Raw genomic sequence first — 19337 nt, 5'->3', positions numbered from 1 at the left:
TCTGGCACTGTGCAGTGGCTGCCAGTCAGTCAGTTTGTCCATCTGTCATTCAAAACACGAGCAGAAAGAGCGTGAATAAGACAGCGCGGCGTAGCAGCGGTAACTCCGCTCTTTTTGTCAACTTAGCAGATATGACCCATTATATTACAGCTATACGCTGGAGTTTGCGAGATAAACCATATGGTTGGCTTAACAATGTGTTCCCTGTCCTCCTTTAGATATAAAGGAAGACAGATATGTCTTTCTTTTCACTCCTCTACTGCCGCCTGCCAGCTGTCTTTTATAGGCCTTTTTACAGCGTGATTTAGTGGAGGACCACTTACAGCCCACACAGTTAAAATTAGCATTTCACCTCAAGTCAGACTGACATATAGAGGTATATTACTCTTTGTTGGACAAATCTTTTACAGTAGAACGACTGACTTTGACTGATGGCTTAGTCCTTGTTCTACCACAGTGTGTATACACATTTTGTGATAGAGGAGGATATCAGGAACACACTTTGAACAACCTACAGCCTCGAAAAAGTCAAATGTATGACACAGTTTCCAAAATATTTACATTATTAGCTTCAAAAAGGTGCAACACTACTATTTTTTTGGTGGAATGAACACAGACTGTCTGGGATTTATTGAAAAAAATAATCCCAAAGTCTTTAATTTAGGAGTGATATTAAGCCTCAAAGAGAGGTTCACCTGGAGCACAGACAGTTACAGGAGAGCTGAACAATATTTAATATTTTTTATTTCCTGGACGTTGAATTAAATGCTTTCTGTCTGTTCTGCAAGAACACAATCGATGCCGTTTCCCCATGAGTCCAGTCTTTATGCTAAGCTAAGCTAACCACCTACTGGCAGAACAGTGGTATGGATCTTTTCATCTAACTCTCTGCAAGAAAGCAAGTAACCACACTTCCTAAAATGTCAAACTATTTATTTAAGTCAGATTTGATGCATCACAGAAAATGTCCTCTTCTCAGTCTTGAACTCTCTGTTCTCCACTCTTCTCATCCCTCTTTGCTCCACAGTGGGTCTTTATTAGCAAGCTTCCAGCCGTCTCGCCCGTAGTCCCTCAGTAGTGCAAACGTGTCCCAGAGGAGTCCTCCAGTGCTGCTCGTGAGCACCTATGTTTGATTACCCTCACAAAAGTGCCACTAATAACCTTCTGAATAGGGCCTCGAGGGGCATTGGTGCCCTATGGTTTTCAGCAAGGCCCGAAGTAGACTGGGACTGTCCGTACCCCAGCCTGATTAAATTGACCTGTCTTATTTAATTGAGGTGTGGGCGCCGGCAAGCCGGCTACGAAGAGAAAAGATTTTCAGGGTTGCCAGGTCAGAAGGAAGAAATGGATTCGAGGTGGATTATGAAACGAGAGCATTTTATGCTTTCATTAAATCATGGAGGGAATTTAGTGGAGTATGAAATAAGTAATATGGGTAATCGACAGGAATGATGAGGCATATGTGGAGAAAACTTAAATGTATAATGTATGGGCCACTATCAGATACAAGTTTCTCTTTCCGTTTGTCAGGTCTAAAGAAGACTAGAAAACGTTGGTCAAATTTGCTAAATTTAACACAGGATGTCAATAATTGCATGTTATGAATGGAAAATATGAGCTATTGATTCAAGTTAGTAAACCGTGAGAGTAAACACGAAAGTATGAGGTAACTGAAAAAAAGCAGGTATAGGTGGCAATGAGATCAGCAATACTTACACAAAATCCTGTAGTGTAGCTATAAGTGATAGAAGTTCATAAGCCTCCAACTGTGTGAGCGGTCATGAGGCTCGGTTGGGTGTTGATCTTAAGCCAAAGCTTGTTGGTTGGAAAAGGCAAGAGACAGGTTGAGTGTGGAGGTCATCCTAAACTGAAATGGTCCACGAATGAATCCCTGGAAGATAAAATGTCTGGCTACTGGTGGCTTTGTCTATATCATGCAGCTATTCCTTGAATTGAATCACCAAGAGACTGATCCATTAGACACAGAAAAGAATTGCAACATTTAAAGCTATACACTTTGTGTAAGAATAGTTTCTTCAAACTCTTAGCTGACGTGAACACAAGGCTGTGCATTTGCGTGGGCATAAGGACCTAAAGCTCTTAGCATAGAAATACAATAGGTCAATGCAGTACAGAGTATTTGTATTTTACACTTTGTTTATTAGCAAGTGCCTTTTTCTGCCCTTTTTCTGCCCTTTTTCTGCGATCATTTTCTTGATTTTACATCCATTTACACCGAAGGGCTAAACTGCTGCACCGGTTGTGCACTTAACTGATGGTTGTTACTGAATATACTTCGGGCAAGAACCAGAAGCAAGACTTTCCCTCCCACCAACAGACTGTGAATATGTATATATGTATACATCAAAATCTTCCTCTCACAACTCTAACTTTAGTCTGCGTCCTGCAGGCTTTGCTCCCAGTGGATTACAGTGAGATTCCTCTGTCAATACTTCCTTCATTTCTTTTTGGGGCTCAGAACGAGAGTGCTGCCAATCAATGGGAGCTCTAGTGTGTGCCAGCGAGTCAACCTTGTATAAAGTAATGAGCTACAGAGGTGCCAGACAAGAGAGTTGATTAGTCATTTAAAGAGAAAAGAACCAAGGTCCAAGGGGCAAAAATGGCAGAGGTCAGTCCAATAATGGAGATGAAAGTGAGGTGTCTTTTACAGATGGCAATGACCCCCCCCCCCCCCACACACACACACACACACACACACACTGTCTAACTTATCCATGTTATGTCTATTTACGTATACTGAACAATCTCGATTCTCAAAGGATGATGATGAGATGAGTCAGTTCCAGTCAGCCATTGATCGTCCAGCAGGGTGAGGCTGTGTTAATCAGCTACTATTGTAAAGATGAGCGCTTCCTAAAGCCGCTATCCTCTCACATTTCTGCCAACACCCCAGACATCTTTCACTGTGTGTGTGTGTGTGTGTGTGTGTGTGTGTGTGTTGCCTCCTTCTCTATCACCTCATCTCCCCCATCAATCTTATTCGCTCCAGGTGTCTCATTTTGCATATTGCACGGTTTTACAATACCTGCAATCCAACACACAAATCACGCCTCTTCAATTACAGTCGTGACCGCCGTGAATACTTTAAATGCAATTAGCTGTACCTATGTATTCATCCTGTTTTTGTTTTTGCTTTAATTCATTTCAATTCGAGAATCTTTGCAGAGTGACAGAATCAAGTCCTCTATTGTCAGATCATAAGTTCAAAAGACATGAACTATGAATCTAAATTAAAAGTTAATTCAAACTAATGTACTAGTGTATGCTAAATGTTAATTATGTAAGCTTACTGGACATAACAATCTTAAATTGGCTCAATGTTTCACTGGCAGTCCTCCAGTGTGCAGCAGGCTGGCAGCTATTTCCATGTTCTGCAGCCAGAGGCACTGTGTGTCTCATAATTCACCAGAGATATATTTGACTTTGGTATTATCTCTCACATTTTTATACTGAGTTTATTTATCTCAAAATTGTCACAGAGAATGCAGCATTCTTTGTCTTTGTTGGAGCACTAAAACCTTACCTTTACAGAGTTTTGCTCCCCAGACACCTATTTTTTTGTCAAAAAGCGGTGTCTGCATATAATATCTGTATGTACAGTATCTTCCTCTGTTTGTGTTTTTTTTCAATTATGTCAAGCTGCAATCCTCTCTATTGCAGTCTGTGTTAAAAACAAATGCTGCTCACACCAGATCCTGCTGTTCATTGCCTTCCGTCTCTCTTTATATCCCTCTAAAATGTGTTCAGAGAGCAAACAGGCATGCATTTGATCTTCAGCCCAAGGGGATATGGTTGGGCTCTAGTCATATGCCTTCCTCTGCCTCTCATGTTCCTTGTCAAAGATACACTCAGGCATAGAAATAAAGATACACTCAGACATTCAGTACCAGCGACTGTGGACAAATGGACTCACACGTGCAGGATGAGACACTCAGGCCTGTCAGCTTCTGCGCATTATACCATTATATAACAGCTGTGTGGCGGGTTGGTGGAGTGTGCTGCTGTTTGATGAAAAAAATGCACGCTGAAGATTATTTCCCATGATAAGTCAGTGCAGACATCGGTTATCTTAATATTAAAATAAAAATGGTGATGCATGCACAGAAGATGTTACTTATTTATGTTCCCTTGCACATGCAGCAGCAGGAGAGGATTTATAGACCCTCATGTCTTGCGCTTTTTGCGGTTGCTCCTCTCCTTGTCTTTCTTCTTACCTCATTCTGTCACTCACTCTTGTCTTCCAGTCTTGTCTCCCTCTCATTTCCCTTTTCTCCTTTTTTACCCTGGCAGATCGGTACTGAGTGGGATGCCAAAGAACGTTTGTTTCGAAACTTTGGCGGCCTGATGGGCCCCATGGATGAGACAGTGGGCATGCAGAAGTGGAGCAAGGGCCCCAACGTCACCGTCACAGTCGTGTGGATCGACCCCACCAACGTCATCGCGGCCACCTACGACATTCTGATCGACGCCAGCGCCGAGTTCACCCACTACCGCCCGCCGCTCAACCAGCCTCTGCGGCCCGGTGTGTGGAGCGTCCGCATCCTGCACCACTGGAGCCCCGTGGCTGAGATGCACTTCCTCATCGCCCCGTTGACCTATAACAAGCACCAGCCCATACGACAAGGTGAGAGAGAGGCTCAAACCGCCTCTCATGACACTTGTTTGTAACTCGGCCAGTTGTTTCAGCGTTCATCACACAAAACACTATTGATTGTGTTATTTTACTGAATAAAAATGATTTGTTACTTCTGATGAGCAGGTGGCACCTCTCACGGAAGACCCACCATCTGTGTATGAATGGGTGTGAATGGGTGAATGATGGCATGTCGTGTTAAAGCGCTTTGAGTTGTCAGAAGACTAGAAGAAAGATATACAAATACAGGTCCATTTACCATTTATTTACACCCCAACGGCCCGATAGCATGATAAGCCATACAAAGGAAGTTATTGCAGACTGGAGTTACATGGTAACGAGTACTTGTAATACAAATATGACGAGCAGGCTCATTTTAGCTTTGAACCTTGACAATAGATAAGCATTTCATATACAAGAATACTCATAGTGGTTATGTTTGACTTTCCATTTCCTGTGAAGTAACAAATGTCTGCCACACACACACACACACACACACACACACACACACACACACACACAAACACACAGAGAAAGCCTTGTATTTGCAGTGATGCCCTTTCTAATCAAGCCTCTGGGTCTCTGCAGACCTTGGTTGTTTGTCATCAAGTCACCCTTAATAACCTCGTGAGCTGCTCATACACAGTAAACAGAATGTTAAACAATAGTGAACTTAGCCCTCCAAAAACAATGACACAATTAAATCAATCAGCCACCATGGATAAGGGGCAAGACTGCGTTGTTATAGTCTGTAAGCAGCCAGTTTGCGCTGAAATCCCGTGAGAGTTGAGACGCAAGCTTTGGCATAATCGTGTCTTTCTCCGTTTAATAATCTCACTGAGCCGTTTTAATGATGAAGAAAAGCGACAAATAGAGAAACAGCTTTTGTCTTCGACCTGAGTCTCAGCGGGACACGGGGGGTCTGTTGTGCGACAGCGTGACTTAAATATTCATCTCTGGCTTCACGGCTGTTTAGATTTATAATGCCAGGGATTGCTATTGATGTCCTGGTGGAAAATCCTGTCCCCTCAATGCATCTCTTTCTCTTGCGTTGGAGCTCAGTTACAAAGTAAAGGTCCATAAGGGTTTTCAGCAAAGCTCACTTGAAGTATCAAAAGTAAAAGTGTTCATTATGCTTATGTCTCATTTTAAATGGTGATACTATTCTGTATATGTGGTTCGATAACTGATGCAATAAGTAAGGGATCATTTACACTGAGTTTGTCATTATTGCGTAATGAAGCGCGACAGGTTGAGCAGGAATCACCCTGAAGGGGGTTCATTTTACAATAATGAGCCACTCGCTGTACAATATCCCGTCTATTACAAGGCTACTTTCTAAAGGGATGAATCATTTGACACAAAACATTGATTTTAAAATGGTGTTAATCATTTTAAAATGATTTTCACTCAAAAACAAGTCCTCTAGCTGTGTACAGAAATCAGTCCTGCGTCCATAGCAACTATCTGCTATTCAGAAATAACAATATATTGTTATAATTGACCAATCAGAATTGAGTAATGAACAAAGCAATGTAATAATGATGAGTAATATTTAACCATTAACTGGTAGAGCAGGCTGATATGAAACACTTTTCACAGTGTCACTTACTGTCCTGGACACCAATATGTCATATTCAATGATGTTTTATTTGTAAAATCCTAATGTGAAAAGTAAGAAGTAGCTTTATTCATCACGCGTGTAGTGGAGAAAATGTAGAGGAGCAGGGGGAGATAACATAAAACAGAATGTACAAGTACCTTGAAAATAAATGTGTAAATTATGCACTTACCACCTTCTTTGAACCACTGGCTGCTGCGTAAAAACCACATTATGTACATTGCAGTTTTAGCTGCTTGTCCTCGACATTGAGTGTTCTTAACATTGGTGGACAATTTTCATGTTCCGACGTCTGTGGAATTTACACAACAAGTATAAAGCAGAACTAGTGGTGGATGGCCGAATTGGTCATTTTTTTTACAGAGATAAGCCACGCCCCCTTTAGGCGCGAGTAACATTCGCGATGTGTTTGGTGTGAACACAGCTGTACTATGCTAGGCCCGCAAAATTTTAAAACTTATTGTGGACCCGGAGCCAAAACATTTGCTCACTTATCCTCTGGAGATATGGATGTGTAACTGACCTTATTGACTCTAATCCCTACGTGTTACTGATACAATACATTTTAACCTTCAACAGATATACAATTTATTTGTTCATCATGGAAGTGGCCACCGCGGCCTCTGTTCAGCAAAAGTTAAAGCATTTTAGAAAATATTAATAACTGAGATGCTTTGCTTTCCTGTGACAGACTGTATTAATAAAATACTAACTGATTAGGAAGTGGAAGCAAGCTCCAATCATACATGTGGGTGCTTTCTCTCAACATTGTTAACATTTAAATTGTGCTTTTAGTTCACACACATCGTAGAAAATAGCAGACATTAAGTGAGGTTTAATCATAAACTTATATTTCACATATTTTACAGTTTAATTATACATAATAGCATATTTCTATAGAGTTTATACTTTTTAAAATGAAGATTATAGTCATCATGTAATAATCGTGTGTGTGCTAGGCTTACTGTGTGTTGCAATGTGTGCTTTCGTCTGAGACGTTCCATCCACCCGCCTTTAATTTACTGCCATGTCTGGCACCAGGTTTCCCACCAACATGCAGTGCCAGTAAAACTTTATGACGTGGCCTTCTACCCGCATTGGCAGGAGCAGACACACACACACATGCACATGCACAACCACACATTTGCATGCACAAAGCAAGCTGGCATGGTATGGACATCGCCTTGCCTTGTGGTGGAGTACCTCATGTCTGAATGCATCTTTTCTGTCACCAGTGCATGAAAAGCACTGATGTCTGCTCAGCCGTGCTTTGAAAGGATGGCTAGTGCCCCAGTTAGAGCACCAGTGAGGAATTTACAGCTTCAGTGGAGCTCAGGGTGGAGAAAGTGTTTTGAGGGGAAGTTGTGTCTACGTTTTCTGTCTTCCTGCCGGGCTTGACCGTCATAGGAAGAAAGAATTTGGGCGCGTCAGACTGTTTCCATAAAGTCAGCATTGCAGTGGCTTGGTATACCACATCAAACAATGGAGTTTAGGGACTTTAATCATACAAATCAATCCAAGTAAATGAGCAGTTTAAGCTTTTCAGATGATTATTCTCTGCTTTGATATTTTACAATTCAAGTCTCACTTTTTCCTTTTTTCTCTTTCCCCCGTCTGACCACTAATCATCAACTCTTTACACATCCTCTATCTCCTTCTCTTCTTTCTTCCCACGTCTCTGCAGAGGACACTCTGAAGCACCACAACGGGCCTGCAAAGAACAGCTACATGGAGCAAAGTTTCCATGGCCTCAACCCAGTGCTCAACATCCCTGTCAGCCTGGGATACGTGGAGCAGGCCAAGAGGAACGCGGCCCTGACCGGCCCAGAGCTCGAGCGCTGGTTAGACAGCCTGGTGGGCGAGTTGTGGGAGGCGGCCGACGTCTGCGCCGTTGGCCCTACCGCCTGCCCGGTCATGCAGGCCTGTATCAAGAACCCTTGGAGCTCCCTTAGCCCAGACCCAAAATCCCACCTGGGAACACCGCGTGCAGACGGGCGTATCAGGTAGCAGCGAGGCCTCCAGCTGGACGGGAGGCCACAGCACAGGAGATTCACTGTTGATTTTTATTTATTCAAGGAGTTTGCTGCAGGTGGAGTAAGGAAAAGTGTTCTTCCTCCGTCTCGGGAGGAGAAGAAAACAAAAGAAAAAGTGGATTTTTTGATGAGGTTGGTAAGAGTGTCTGGACAGAAAGCAGGGAGAATGATTTTTAGATCCTCCCACAGGTTTCCTCCTTTTAGGGGATTATGCTGGCTTTGCTATTTCAGTTTCTCAGTGTATTTATTTTTCTTCTCATGGCTGAGTTTTACTGTGATTAAACGTTGCAATTTTCGAGCATTTCTTTTGCTGCTGAATGAAATATGAAGTCAGCTTTCAAAGCCCTGCGCGGGGCCCAGTGGTCATGTGACACTGGTAGCGGACAAAGTACTGCTGCAAAAAAAGCCTTAGCTGTAAGACCTACATGAGGAGCTAGCCTGGTACTGAATTAAATGTATGTACAAACATAAACAAAACGAGAGATCTGAGTGTTCGGATGCACCAAACATTCGAGAAAAGATTATTTTGATACGACTCAAAGGCAGCAAAAACAAATTCCAAATTCATGGAGACATTTGATTAACAAATATTTTAGCATTATTAAAGCCAATTCCTTTACAACTCTGAGTTTGTCAATCAGTAGAATAAATCAGTAACAGCAGCTCAACTTATTTCAGATCCTCAGGGTGTGGAACTGTTGTGGCCGTGCTAAACATCTGCTGCAGTCAAAATGCAAATACTGAGGCCTTTTCAGAATAATTACACCAATTTGGATTATAATATCAATTAAATGTAGACATTTTAGTGTTCTGAATTAAAAAATGCTTCATTTGTGGTTGTTCTGCAAAGGTATCTTAAGACAGTTAACATAGCTTCGGTTTATTTTAATGAAACCCAGATGGTGCGACCTGCAAAGGTCGTCTTGGGTTTTCTTACCAACCTGCCTCAAACTTGAAACACAGTTATCTCAAGTTGACCTTAAAATCCATGTTTTCAGTGTATTACTTTATTTCTGTAATTTCAGTAACACTATGTTTTACATGATTATACAAGAAGTCTCAAAAATTGTGTGAATGAGACGGGTGGGTGGGGGGGGGGTCCATGAGTCGCTATTTATTTATACGTTTATATTAATACTGATATTTTTAGTCAGTGACTAAATTACGACGCTGCCTTGGCAGCATGATGAACATTTTTTTTGTAATGAAAGCTGCCTTTATTTACAAAGGCCAACACCCCAAACGTATACTGTACCTTTATATGGCCCGCACCTGCGTGTTAGTCAGTGTTGTCCTGTCTGAATAGATCTTCTTGTCTTGGTTTCTTACATGGCTGTTTGCCAAGTGCATCACAAGAGAAAGTCACTCTGACCTGTGAGGTCAGAGGTCAGCTATACCTAACAACCTCACCAAACAGCGAAGAGCAACAAAAACGCTCTTCACGACCGACCACATCGGACAACTCCTGGATCGAGGGAGAAACTGTGCTTGTTGGTGTTAAATGATTCCTGTCAGTTTCCGAATGATAGTGAGTGGTAGTGATCTTCATGCTGTGAAAATAATGTACAATTTCACGTGAATATTATATTGTGTCTTGATTGCAAAATGCATAATTTATGAGATCAACTTTATCAACATTTGAAGTACCTTTTCTGCCATCAAGACAATCTTTGGACATTGAAGACAACTTAATTACGCTGAGAGTATCTCTGCACCACAGCACATCCTGAACAAGAAGAACGCTCAGATATGTGTTTCACTCCAAAATAAGTTTAATCTGCAGCCAATAGGGAGTTCAATCTGTGATTGGCAACATTGTTTAGCCACAACATGAGCTTAGTGAGTGTGTCTGCACAAGCTGATTGAGAGACATTAATGTTCATTAATGTCAAGTTCACCTTGCCTCGATGTCGGAGGTGTCCTTCCCTCTGAAATTGACACTGTTTCTGGGTTGGGTTGTAAAGAACAGTTTTGTTTTTTCACTGGCTTCTGCTGCCACCTTTTAACTTTCAGCGCCACCAAGCTCAGAACAATACTTCATACATATTATTATGTACACTCAATGACGGTTTTGGAAAAAGGTAAATTAAATAAATGTAACTCAATGTGGAAGTCCTATTTTGTAACAAAATGAATAACAAATGAAGAAGATGTACATAGGTATTTTGTATTGAAATATTGTTGAAACGGTCGTGTACATGTAAATACAGATGTGGTAAAATGACTTTGAATTATTAAGATTTTTTGAGGTGTCAATAACTGGGCACAAAGAGTGAATTGATGGTGTTTATTGATCAAAATACATAACCTGTTTCAGTGTTTTGGACAGCTGTGACAACAACATTGTCCTATTTGCCTCAGAGAAAATAACATGCCAGATTGTTGTTGTTCTTGCTGGAATGTATTGTTGAGCAACTGTTGCACAAATTTCTCTGAACTGACGTGTCCCCCATTGTTTTGTTCTGGGGAGGCTCTGTGTGCCTTAGCTGACTTTTAGAACCTTCTCTGTCCATTAAAGAAAAAAAACTTTTTGTAATTTGTTTTGATCTTATGTGAAGAAAACCTTGAGTTTGTCAAGTGAGTCACTGGTACTGCAACACCAAAAAGATGTCTGCTGTTGTATATATCATCAGGCCTTGTGTCTTTATCAGCTTTTATTTTTATGTTCTTCCCAATGGGGGATTTGTTTTGTTGTACTTGACTGGCTTGTCTTACTTTTCTCTGACTTTTTTTGGAAATAAAATGATATGGAAAAACAGCTCATGTGGACTGAAAGCATTAAGCCCGCTGAGGCATCTTTCTGTTGATGTTACTGTTTCTCATCAAATAGACATTGCGTTCCAGATATAGTCCAAGTCAATATAGTCAAAGGTAATATATATATATATATATATATATTTATATATGGATTATATATGGATTTGTCATCCAACTCTGTAGTTCCTCAGCTGTTTTAGCTTTTTTAAGCTCATTGTTTTGGTTTTCTGTCCAGCTGAAGCTTGGGGTGTTTTGCAGCAAAAAAAAAAAGAGAAACTCTAGTCTAATAAACTCGCTGTACACTTCCAGCTCAGCAGCAGACGACAGACCGCCGTTAGCAACAAGCTTATGAACATAGTGGAGCATTTATTAGCCGGGGCCATCTTTAATGTTGGTTTGTTAGAAACATAACTAATGTTCTGTGTCTGACGGATGTGTAAGTAATCCTGTTTGCAAAGACATTACCATGACAGATACTGCCCACGTTTTAAGCAACCACACTAATGCATACAGTATGAATTATGAAGAAAAAGGTTAAACAATACTTCCCTAAAGTCCTATCTCTATATGCTTCATAGTTATACATTATTTTAGGCTTTAACCATCACTTCATGTCTTAAGTATTTCCCTCAGTCAAACTGAGGTTGAATTGTTAAGTGTGGGTACAGATAGTTGCTCCCATATGTTTTTCACAAAATTAGCTTCAACAATTGTCCTCTCTCTTCTCCACAGCAGCTCTTTATTATGTTGCCACAGAGAATTTCAAACCGATGATGACTTAATTTAAACAGGACAACCCAAGTCATACTATTCACCCATAAATACTGGTAACTGTGCGCGTGTGTGTGTGTGCGTGTGCGTGTGTGTGTGTGTGTGTGTGTGTGTGTGTGTGTGTGTGTGTGTGTGTGTGTGTGTGTGTGTGTCAACAACCTTCTCAACATAGTGCTGTTGAGTTTTAGACAGCCCTTGCTCAGAGGAACACCACACTGCAGCAGATCCCATTTTCTGTCCCACGACAGTGACATGGGACAGCCGGACTAATTCGTCCTCCCTCACTCTGCTGTACACTTGGTCCCCTGTCGGGTTAAATGTGAATGCATGCATTTCCTGAGTAAGCAAGTGATTGAGTCATTCAGTGAGAAAGCAAAACACATTGCGTGCAGGTTCACATGCATGTGTGGGCGTTCCGATTACCCTCAAGAACCCACGGTGACACAGTTGTTGCAAACACTTGAAATATGCTGATTCTAACTCTTGAACTCCCTAAGTGACACATACTGAACATCCCGGTGAGGTCATGTGACTGTCATAATTTGGGTACCCATGACATCACTAAAGATACATTTCAACATGTTTAACAATTGCAATGCTTTGATAACGTGTCCTGAATCTAAACTTTTCGAACTGTATTTGTCAAACAAATGTATATATAAAAAGTAATGTGGCAGATATGGCACATTGGGAAAAAATTTTTTGGGTTGAACCTAACCAGGAAATGGTGGGGAAAAAGCCCATTGTAACATACATGTAACATTTCAGATTTTTGGCTCTAGGATGTAGTATTTAGAATATATTTTCAGAAACGTGTTCCACGTGGTCAGGTTAGTCTGTTTTATACCCCCTGTAATTTTCCTTTTGGTTTGGGTTCTTGTGGGTTTTAAGGCGGATGTGAAGAAAAATGTGCGGCCTTCCTCACTCGCAGCAGGATGAGCGGTATTATGTTTGTTCGGCTGCAATGTGAAACACTAAAAGCTATCCTGCTGATAGTGGGAGGAAACCACTCAGGATTTATGGTAGATAAACACTGTGATGATCGAGTTCAGCGTTTACCTCAAGCTTAACAACACACATGCTGCTTGATTATTCAGCACTCCTGAAACAGAGAGATATGCAATAACAGCAATAATAAGCATCTCTCTCACTACAATAATATGGCCATCTCACAGAGAGCCAGGGCTGTCACCACTAATAAATACATTGTCAACTAGAAAGGTGCACTCAGTAGAGCACAGATCTCCATCAGGTGTGTCTGCAACAACCGCTGCTCATTGTGTGAGTGAAAGAATACAACTGGTGCTGTAAAATATCTTCAAACTAACTTTATTCTAGCTAAAAAACAAGTTGCAATGTAACGTTATACAGGCAATGGGCTTATAGTCGTCGTATAATACACTCCATACAAGGTAAACTCTTTGCAGTGGCTGAGTGACGACGGGGCGCAGTAATGTGAGCGCTGATAGCTCCGTGAGCCAAACACACTGACGGAAACTATAACGGCGTGCAAATTGTTTCCCGCCTCCGTGTCGCTGGCCGCTGAGGAGCAGTTGTGGGTTGGCGATGCCCTCAAGTGTGTCATCACTAGCGTCCCCATGGCGGCCAGAGGGTCGGTTAAGAGTGGTGGATGAAGAGTAAGCAGGCAGTCAATAGAAATATAATGAATAAAGGTAATAAACGGTGTTTTGAGAAAGTGTACAAGGCTGCACATGACACCTGTTTGACACCCATGTTAACTGATTGTACAGAGAATGCGTTAAATATATGGTTTTTATACCCCGAATGGATTTCAGTGTTCAAAATGTGAATCTTGTGAATATAAAAATGCAACTTGATTGATATATAGAAATAAGTAAAAATGATAGGAAGCACAATACATTTTAAATGATCTCTAAACGTTGGAAGACAGATTGTCATATCTTGACAAAGGCAACATTTTCACAACTTTATTATCAAAATACTATTAATACAGAATAGTTTTGGCAGCATACAGTTGGTTTACATAGTCTGAAACTTGAAGAGTCCATGGCCCAGTCCCAGTGTCCCCCTGAGGCCTCGAACCCTGAACCCTCAGGAACTTACTGACCTCGCCTCTAGGTGCTTATGTGAGAGGCTGTAAGGGCTTGACACGGTGTAAATATGAGTGGGACAGCATTTTGCTGCAAAAGATTACGTTACCATGAAAACGACAACACATATTGTTTTCCATTGTGAGTTCTCATTTTGTACTTTTTACTCCCTGATTTGAATGTCTACCAGTCTCTTTCCTCTTGATATGATTTCAAGCAATCTATTTACTCGATTTTTTAAAAACAGCTTCAGTAACAAAACGAAATTTTTAATGAACAAATTTGTGTTAATTTTGTCACTCTGATTTCATGTTTTTATGTCCCATTTTTAATCCTTAATGTTGCTGGGCTGATCACGTGCTGTCATTGTTTACTCCATTCTTCCACTGGTAACTGCGTATTTAACTTCACATTGCTACGAATTGTGGGTAATACCCTTTGGCAAAGTGTGAGGTAAAATGTATAATTTGTGATTTTGGGCTATAAAAAATAAATTGAACTCATCGAAAGGTTTCCTAAAGGGCTCAAAATGTCTGCCAGAGAGCCCACGAACACTCAGCAATTTGACAGACAGGGCTGAGGGTGGACATTGGGATTGGGCCTATGTTTTCAAAGCAGTATAACACACATTTATTCTATAAATAAGCCATCTTCCATCCAGACTTTTTGTACCTAACTTGATAACGGCTCCAAGGGGGGAATGAGGTTAAAGCTGTATCGCCCATTTTACAGGCAACATCTGCCTTTAACTGGATCCAGCAGTCATCGGGTCCCCAGTATCTTATTTGACATTTCCTCAATTGATCTCTGAGGAGACATGAGCGAGGATGCACGGCAGCCTTCCAGGAAGTGCTCTAACGGCAGACACGCCCCCTCATTGTTTATCAGTTATTTGATTGGACGCTGCAGTTCAGCATAATATAGTGTCAAAAAAAGTCAGCGTATGTTGAAAAGGTCACAGTATACAGTAGTATGTTGCAAAAATAATAGTAAAGTACGATGTAAAAATGTTATTAAAAAGTTGTCATAATTTAGTTTGTTTAAAAATAACTTAAACGGTAATGTGTATGTCAATAAAATAAATTTAAAAAGCCACAGTAGAGATTGTCGAAGTAGGTCATAATAACACTTTAAATGAAATTAATTGTTTAAGTTTTTTTTATAAAAAAGTCTGTTGTCAACAGTCAATATAATCATGGTTTAGCATGTTGAAAAACAATAATAAAGAAGTGAATCCCATCAAGTTAAGTTATAAAAGTGAGAGTAGAGTGTCATAGTACAGTTTGTTTAAAAAAGTTATACAAAAATAATTGTAGAGTATGTCGCAATACAAGTTTTTAGAAGAAGTCATGAACAAGTCATGTCATGTACCTTCGAAACAAATGTCAGATTGTATTATATTGAAAAAAGTATTGGAGTATATTGACCAGGTGATGCAAATTTAAATCGGCTTCACCAAATTGGGAACTTGAGCAAACGCTATTTCCGTGTGCTCTTGGTGCGTACAACTTCTCTTGTTTAGTTGTTTGTTCGTCTATGGTTTTCCAGCTGGGGTCCAATACTGCTTTCTGAAAAAGTGGTTGGGGGAACATAGTCCACTCCTAAAATTGACTCTATCGATGTAGCTTGCATTTCTGAGACACTGAGCATCTCAGCTGGCAAAACTGTTCTGCAGTGAAATATATATGAAAGCCAAGCCGGTACACTTAATGCACAATGGCAAACATAAACATTAAATTGTATTTTAAGGCTTAAACAAAGGCTGTGTATGTAATATTTACTATATACAAATGTAAAGGAGGAAAAGTACATAAATGTCATTCAAAAAAGTGTCTGAAACTGAAAATAAATGTGTTATATTTTTTAACTTTTTTAATTGTTTATCACATCAAAAATGAATTGACTCAATTGTTTTATTAAAACTTATAAAGTGTACTTTAGAAAACATAAAAGTGTGCCGTGTTCCAATATTATTCTAACACAAGCACAGGCTTTGTGCTCTGCTTGATGTCCAGACTTCAAAAAGCCACTTTGCGTTTGAAAACAATGAAGACTTTCTCAGCAACACTTGTGACTGTCTGACCACGAAGCTCGCAGCCAAGTCAAGTGTCAATCCAAGAAAGCATCAAGTCCATCTGGGCATCCGCCTGCCAACACGCAGATGGACGATTGTTGATGCTTTTCCATGTTTGAAGAGTCAATCGGCGGCTGATCAAAACCACATGAATAATAATGTCTGTATTTATACCAAACTAGCAGTACTGATGTGTCCAAAATGTAGCATGTAAGCAAACAAAATAAAAAATAGACATTAGGCCAAAAATGCCTGTATGTCAAAATCACCAGTGTAGATTGGACTAGTCTACTCCACCAACTGTATCCCACAATGCAAAGCATTGAAACGTCACTGTCTATGGTCACCATAACAGTGGTCAAAATGTGCCGTTATAGCTTTTCAATTTGTGTATGCTAATTCATCATTTAATTCACAGAAAAATCAACAGTGTAGAATTCAAATATTAGCAGTTTTACAAAGAATTATATATATATATATATATATATATATATATATATATATATATATATATATATATAGATATATATAGATATATATAGATATATAGATATATAGATATATACATGTACATATACATAAGGACCTGTCTGAGCTGCTAAAAATAGTCTTCAACAAGTACACTTTTAAGAGAAACATTTGATATAGTTTGTAGTGGCCAGCTGTTTTAGGAAGTTATTTAACTCTTTTAAAGAATTCAAGTTTATATTTATATGACGTTTTTTTAAAGCTTTGTGAAGATATATGTTACCTGCTGACGAAAGATGTGCATGAGTGGTAGAGACGAGCTTCTTGCAGTAAAAAAAAACTTGACCTCAAGTGAAAAAACAGAACTGAGATTTATGTCAGAAAGTACTCAAATGTATTTTTTCATAATTTTCCCTAACCCTATCAGCAGCCTTAGCCTTTAATTTGAAAGGTTTACCTAGATGTATTCCCTAATTCATCTACAATCAGAATAAACAAAACACAAACAGTCAACGACAAAGTCACAAGAAGGCCCATTACTGTATATTACTACCCAACCAGGACGTATTTAACAACGATGAAACATAATTTATACAACGTGTAGTATTTCTTGTATTTTAAAATCAAAATGTGCTTTTATTTATTTCCTGACTATGATCACAGTAAAGTCTTTAACAATCCCCTTCAATCACAAACACCAGTGACAATGCATTTTTCACTGAACACCCCCAAATTGGGATTCCTTTTCCTTGGACGAATCCAGGAGGATGACATTTATTCAGTTTGAAGAATTAGTGACAGCTCGATGGATTTGCATGTTTTCTTTCATTATCTACCCTGAATATGCGATGAGCTTCACTGACTTTCTCCTTGCGTGTTTCTTATGCTCTAACCCCACTGTTAAGCCTTTTTTTTTTGAATAATTCCTCCTTGCAACATCCAGCATCAGCACTGAATATGTGGTCTCTTTGTGACTTTTAAAAATCTGCACCGCCTCTTGTGAAACACTCAAGCTGAGATGAGAATCGATCTGAAACTGTGGGGTTGGAACCACCATTTAAAGCCACTGTCACCATCCACTAAAAGATTTAAACGAGATGGAAATGGGTAGACTTTGATCACCAGCTGGCTGGTAATGACACTTATCTTTTCTCTCTTTTCTCTGGTGGACAGAATAATGACATCGTTTTTCAGGGCCAACATGCTCTTGCTACTCCGCGGAGAGCAGCACATCCGCCCAGCGCTGGAAATAGATCCTTAACAGTCAAATCCGATTTGAAGCACCTCCACGCTGCACGGTTCCAACTTACACCGCGGGGCCAATATATTTCCAGCTAGGCAGAAGAAAGGCAGTACACGCCTGTGAGCCGGAGTGGGTGCTAAATATTTCAATAACAGCTCCCTGACAGCAAGAAAGAGAAGCGCGTGTGCAGGAGATGCAGCGGAGCTTGGTGCTAGACGCCGTGGGAGCAGTAGTGAGGGGTGACAGGTATGTGCCAGTGTTAGTGTCTGAAAACATCCGCAATCAGACGGATGACAACACCGGAACGTTCGGAGCGAGAAGTGGGCCATGGCCACATGGCATATTGATCAGAGAGGCTGGGGGGCATCCGTCGAGTCTCCACTTACACACCTGCTGATGAAAGGTGTGTGTGAGCGGTAGAGACGAGCTTCTCGCGGTATAAAAAAAAACTTTACCTCAAGTGAGGAAACCCGACTGAGATTAATGTGAGTTCATACACAGTTTTCATAAATGTATGTATGAAGAATGGGGAAAAAGCATCCGCAGGGCTCTACTGTTCATCCTGAAAAATACAATAGAAAACAGTGAAGGTTTATAGATGTTGGACAAAAAAAATAAAAATCTTTAAAGAAAACTGTCATTCGTAATAGTGCGGCCTGGTTCAGGGCTCGTCATGCATTTCAAAGTCTGGGCCCAAATCATGAAAAACTGTGGGGGGAAACCAGCATGGAAACACAATTCTGTCAATTTAAGTCTTCATCCGTCACCCAGAGTTTGTTCTGTGTGTACCAGAAAGTTCAACTGTGCAGGAAAGTTGAGCAGCACACACATTTATGATCACACATTGTCCCCACATTATCTTCACAGTAGCCTAAGGAGTCTAGTTCGTACCACCCTAAGCCCCAAGGGGACCAAAATGAGCAGTACCTTTCAATCGGAGTGTTCAATCATATTGTTTCACATGTTTACAAGCTAATATACAAGAGTGTCCCGACTGATATTATGGGAGGACATCATTTTCCCCGACCAGTATTTGTGCAAACTCACATTATCTTTGGAGTAGAAAGAAAGAAAGACAGAGAGAAAGAGAGAGAGAGAGAAAGAGAGAGAGAAGAGAGAGAGAGAGAGAGAGAGAGAGAGAGAGAGAGAGAGAGAGAGAGAGAGAGAGAGAGAGAGCAATGTATTTCTGTGCTTAGCACAGCCATATCCTGGTACGAGGTCGAACCTCAATAGTTATTACCCAAAATGCCCACCGTCTCTCTGCATCTGAACAGCGAGATACCGCTGGAAACAGACAGCTATCCATATGAAAGCTCTTTGTGACGGTGGGGTGACTGGAGAAGGCAGAGTGTGTGTGGCACATCGACGCGTCTCCTCGACTACGGTCACGTTCACTGCAGCGATATTACACAGGAAATCCATAGGAAAACTTAAATCGCTCCTGGTGATAAATACACAGTATCAGACGATATTATTGAAAACTGTTGACGCTCTGTTGTTTCTTTAGTTTCTTCAAAGAAATTCATGTTCTTCAATTCTTTAATGCTATTTAAAGTCGTCAGCTAACCCAGAGGGTCTGTTGCATCCAGAAATTTGATGTGAGACAGTACTCAGGAAATGAGGAGCTGAATTTGATTTGCGTTG

At 40.5% G+C, this 19337-nt stretch overlaps 1 protein-coding gene across 1 annotated transcript in view; it reads left to right on the top strand.

Annotated features, from left to right (window-relative positions):
• Nucleotides 1–9363, top strand: part of xylt1 (xylosyltransferase I) — a 68974-nt gene extending 59611 nt beyond the window's left edge. Inside the window, exons 10-11 of the mRNA XM_068589394.1 lie at nt 4312–4645; nt 7960–9363. Of these exons, the coding sequence (XP_068445495.1) occupies nt 4312–4645; nt 7960–8282 (657 nt within the window). The 3' untranslated portion in view covers nt 8283–9363. The remainder of the gene's footprint in view (nt 1–4311; nt 4646–7959) is intronic.
• Nucleotides 9364–19337: the final 9974 nt, after the last annotated feature.

The sequence above is a fragment of the Clinocottus analis genome, unplaced genomic scaffold, assembly GCF_023055335.1.
Source record: "Clinocottus analis isolate CAN_PGR_092001 unplaced genomic scaffold, fCliAna1.0.p SCAF_22, whole genome shotgun sequence".
Classification (NCBI taxonomy): Eukaryota; Metazoa; Chordata; class Actinopteri; order Perciformes; family Cottidae; genus Clinocottus; species Clinocottus analis.
This window is presented reverse-complemented; position numbering and strand designations above follow the sequence as displayed.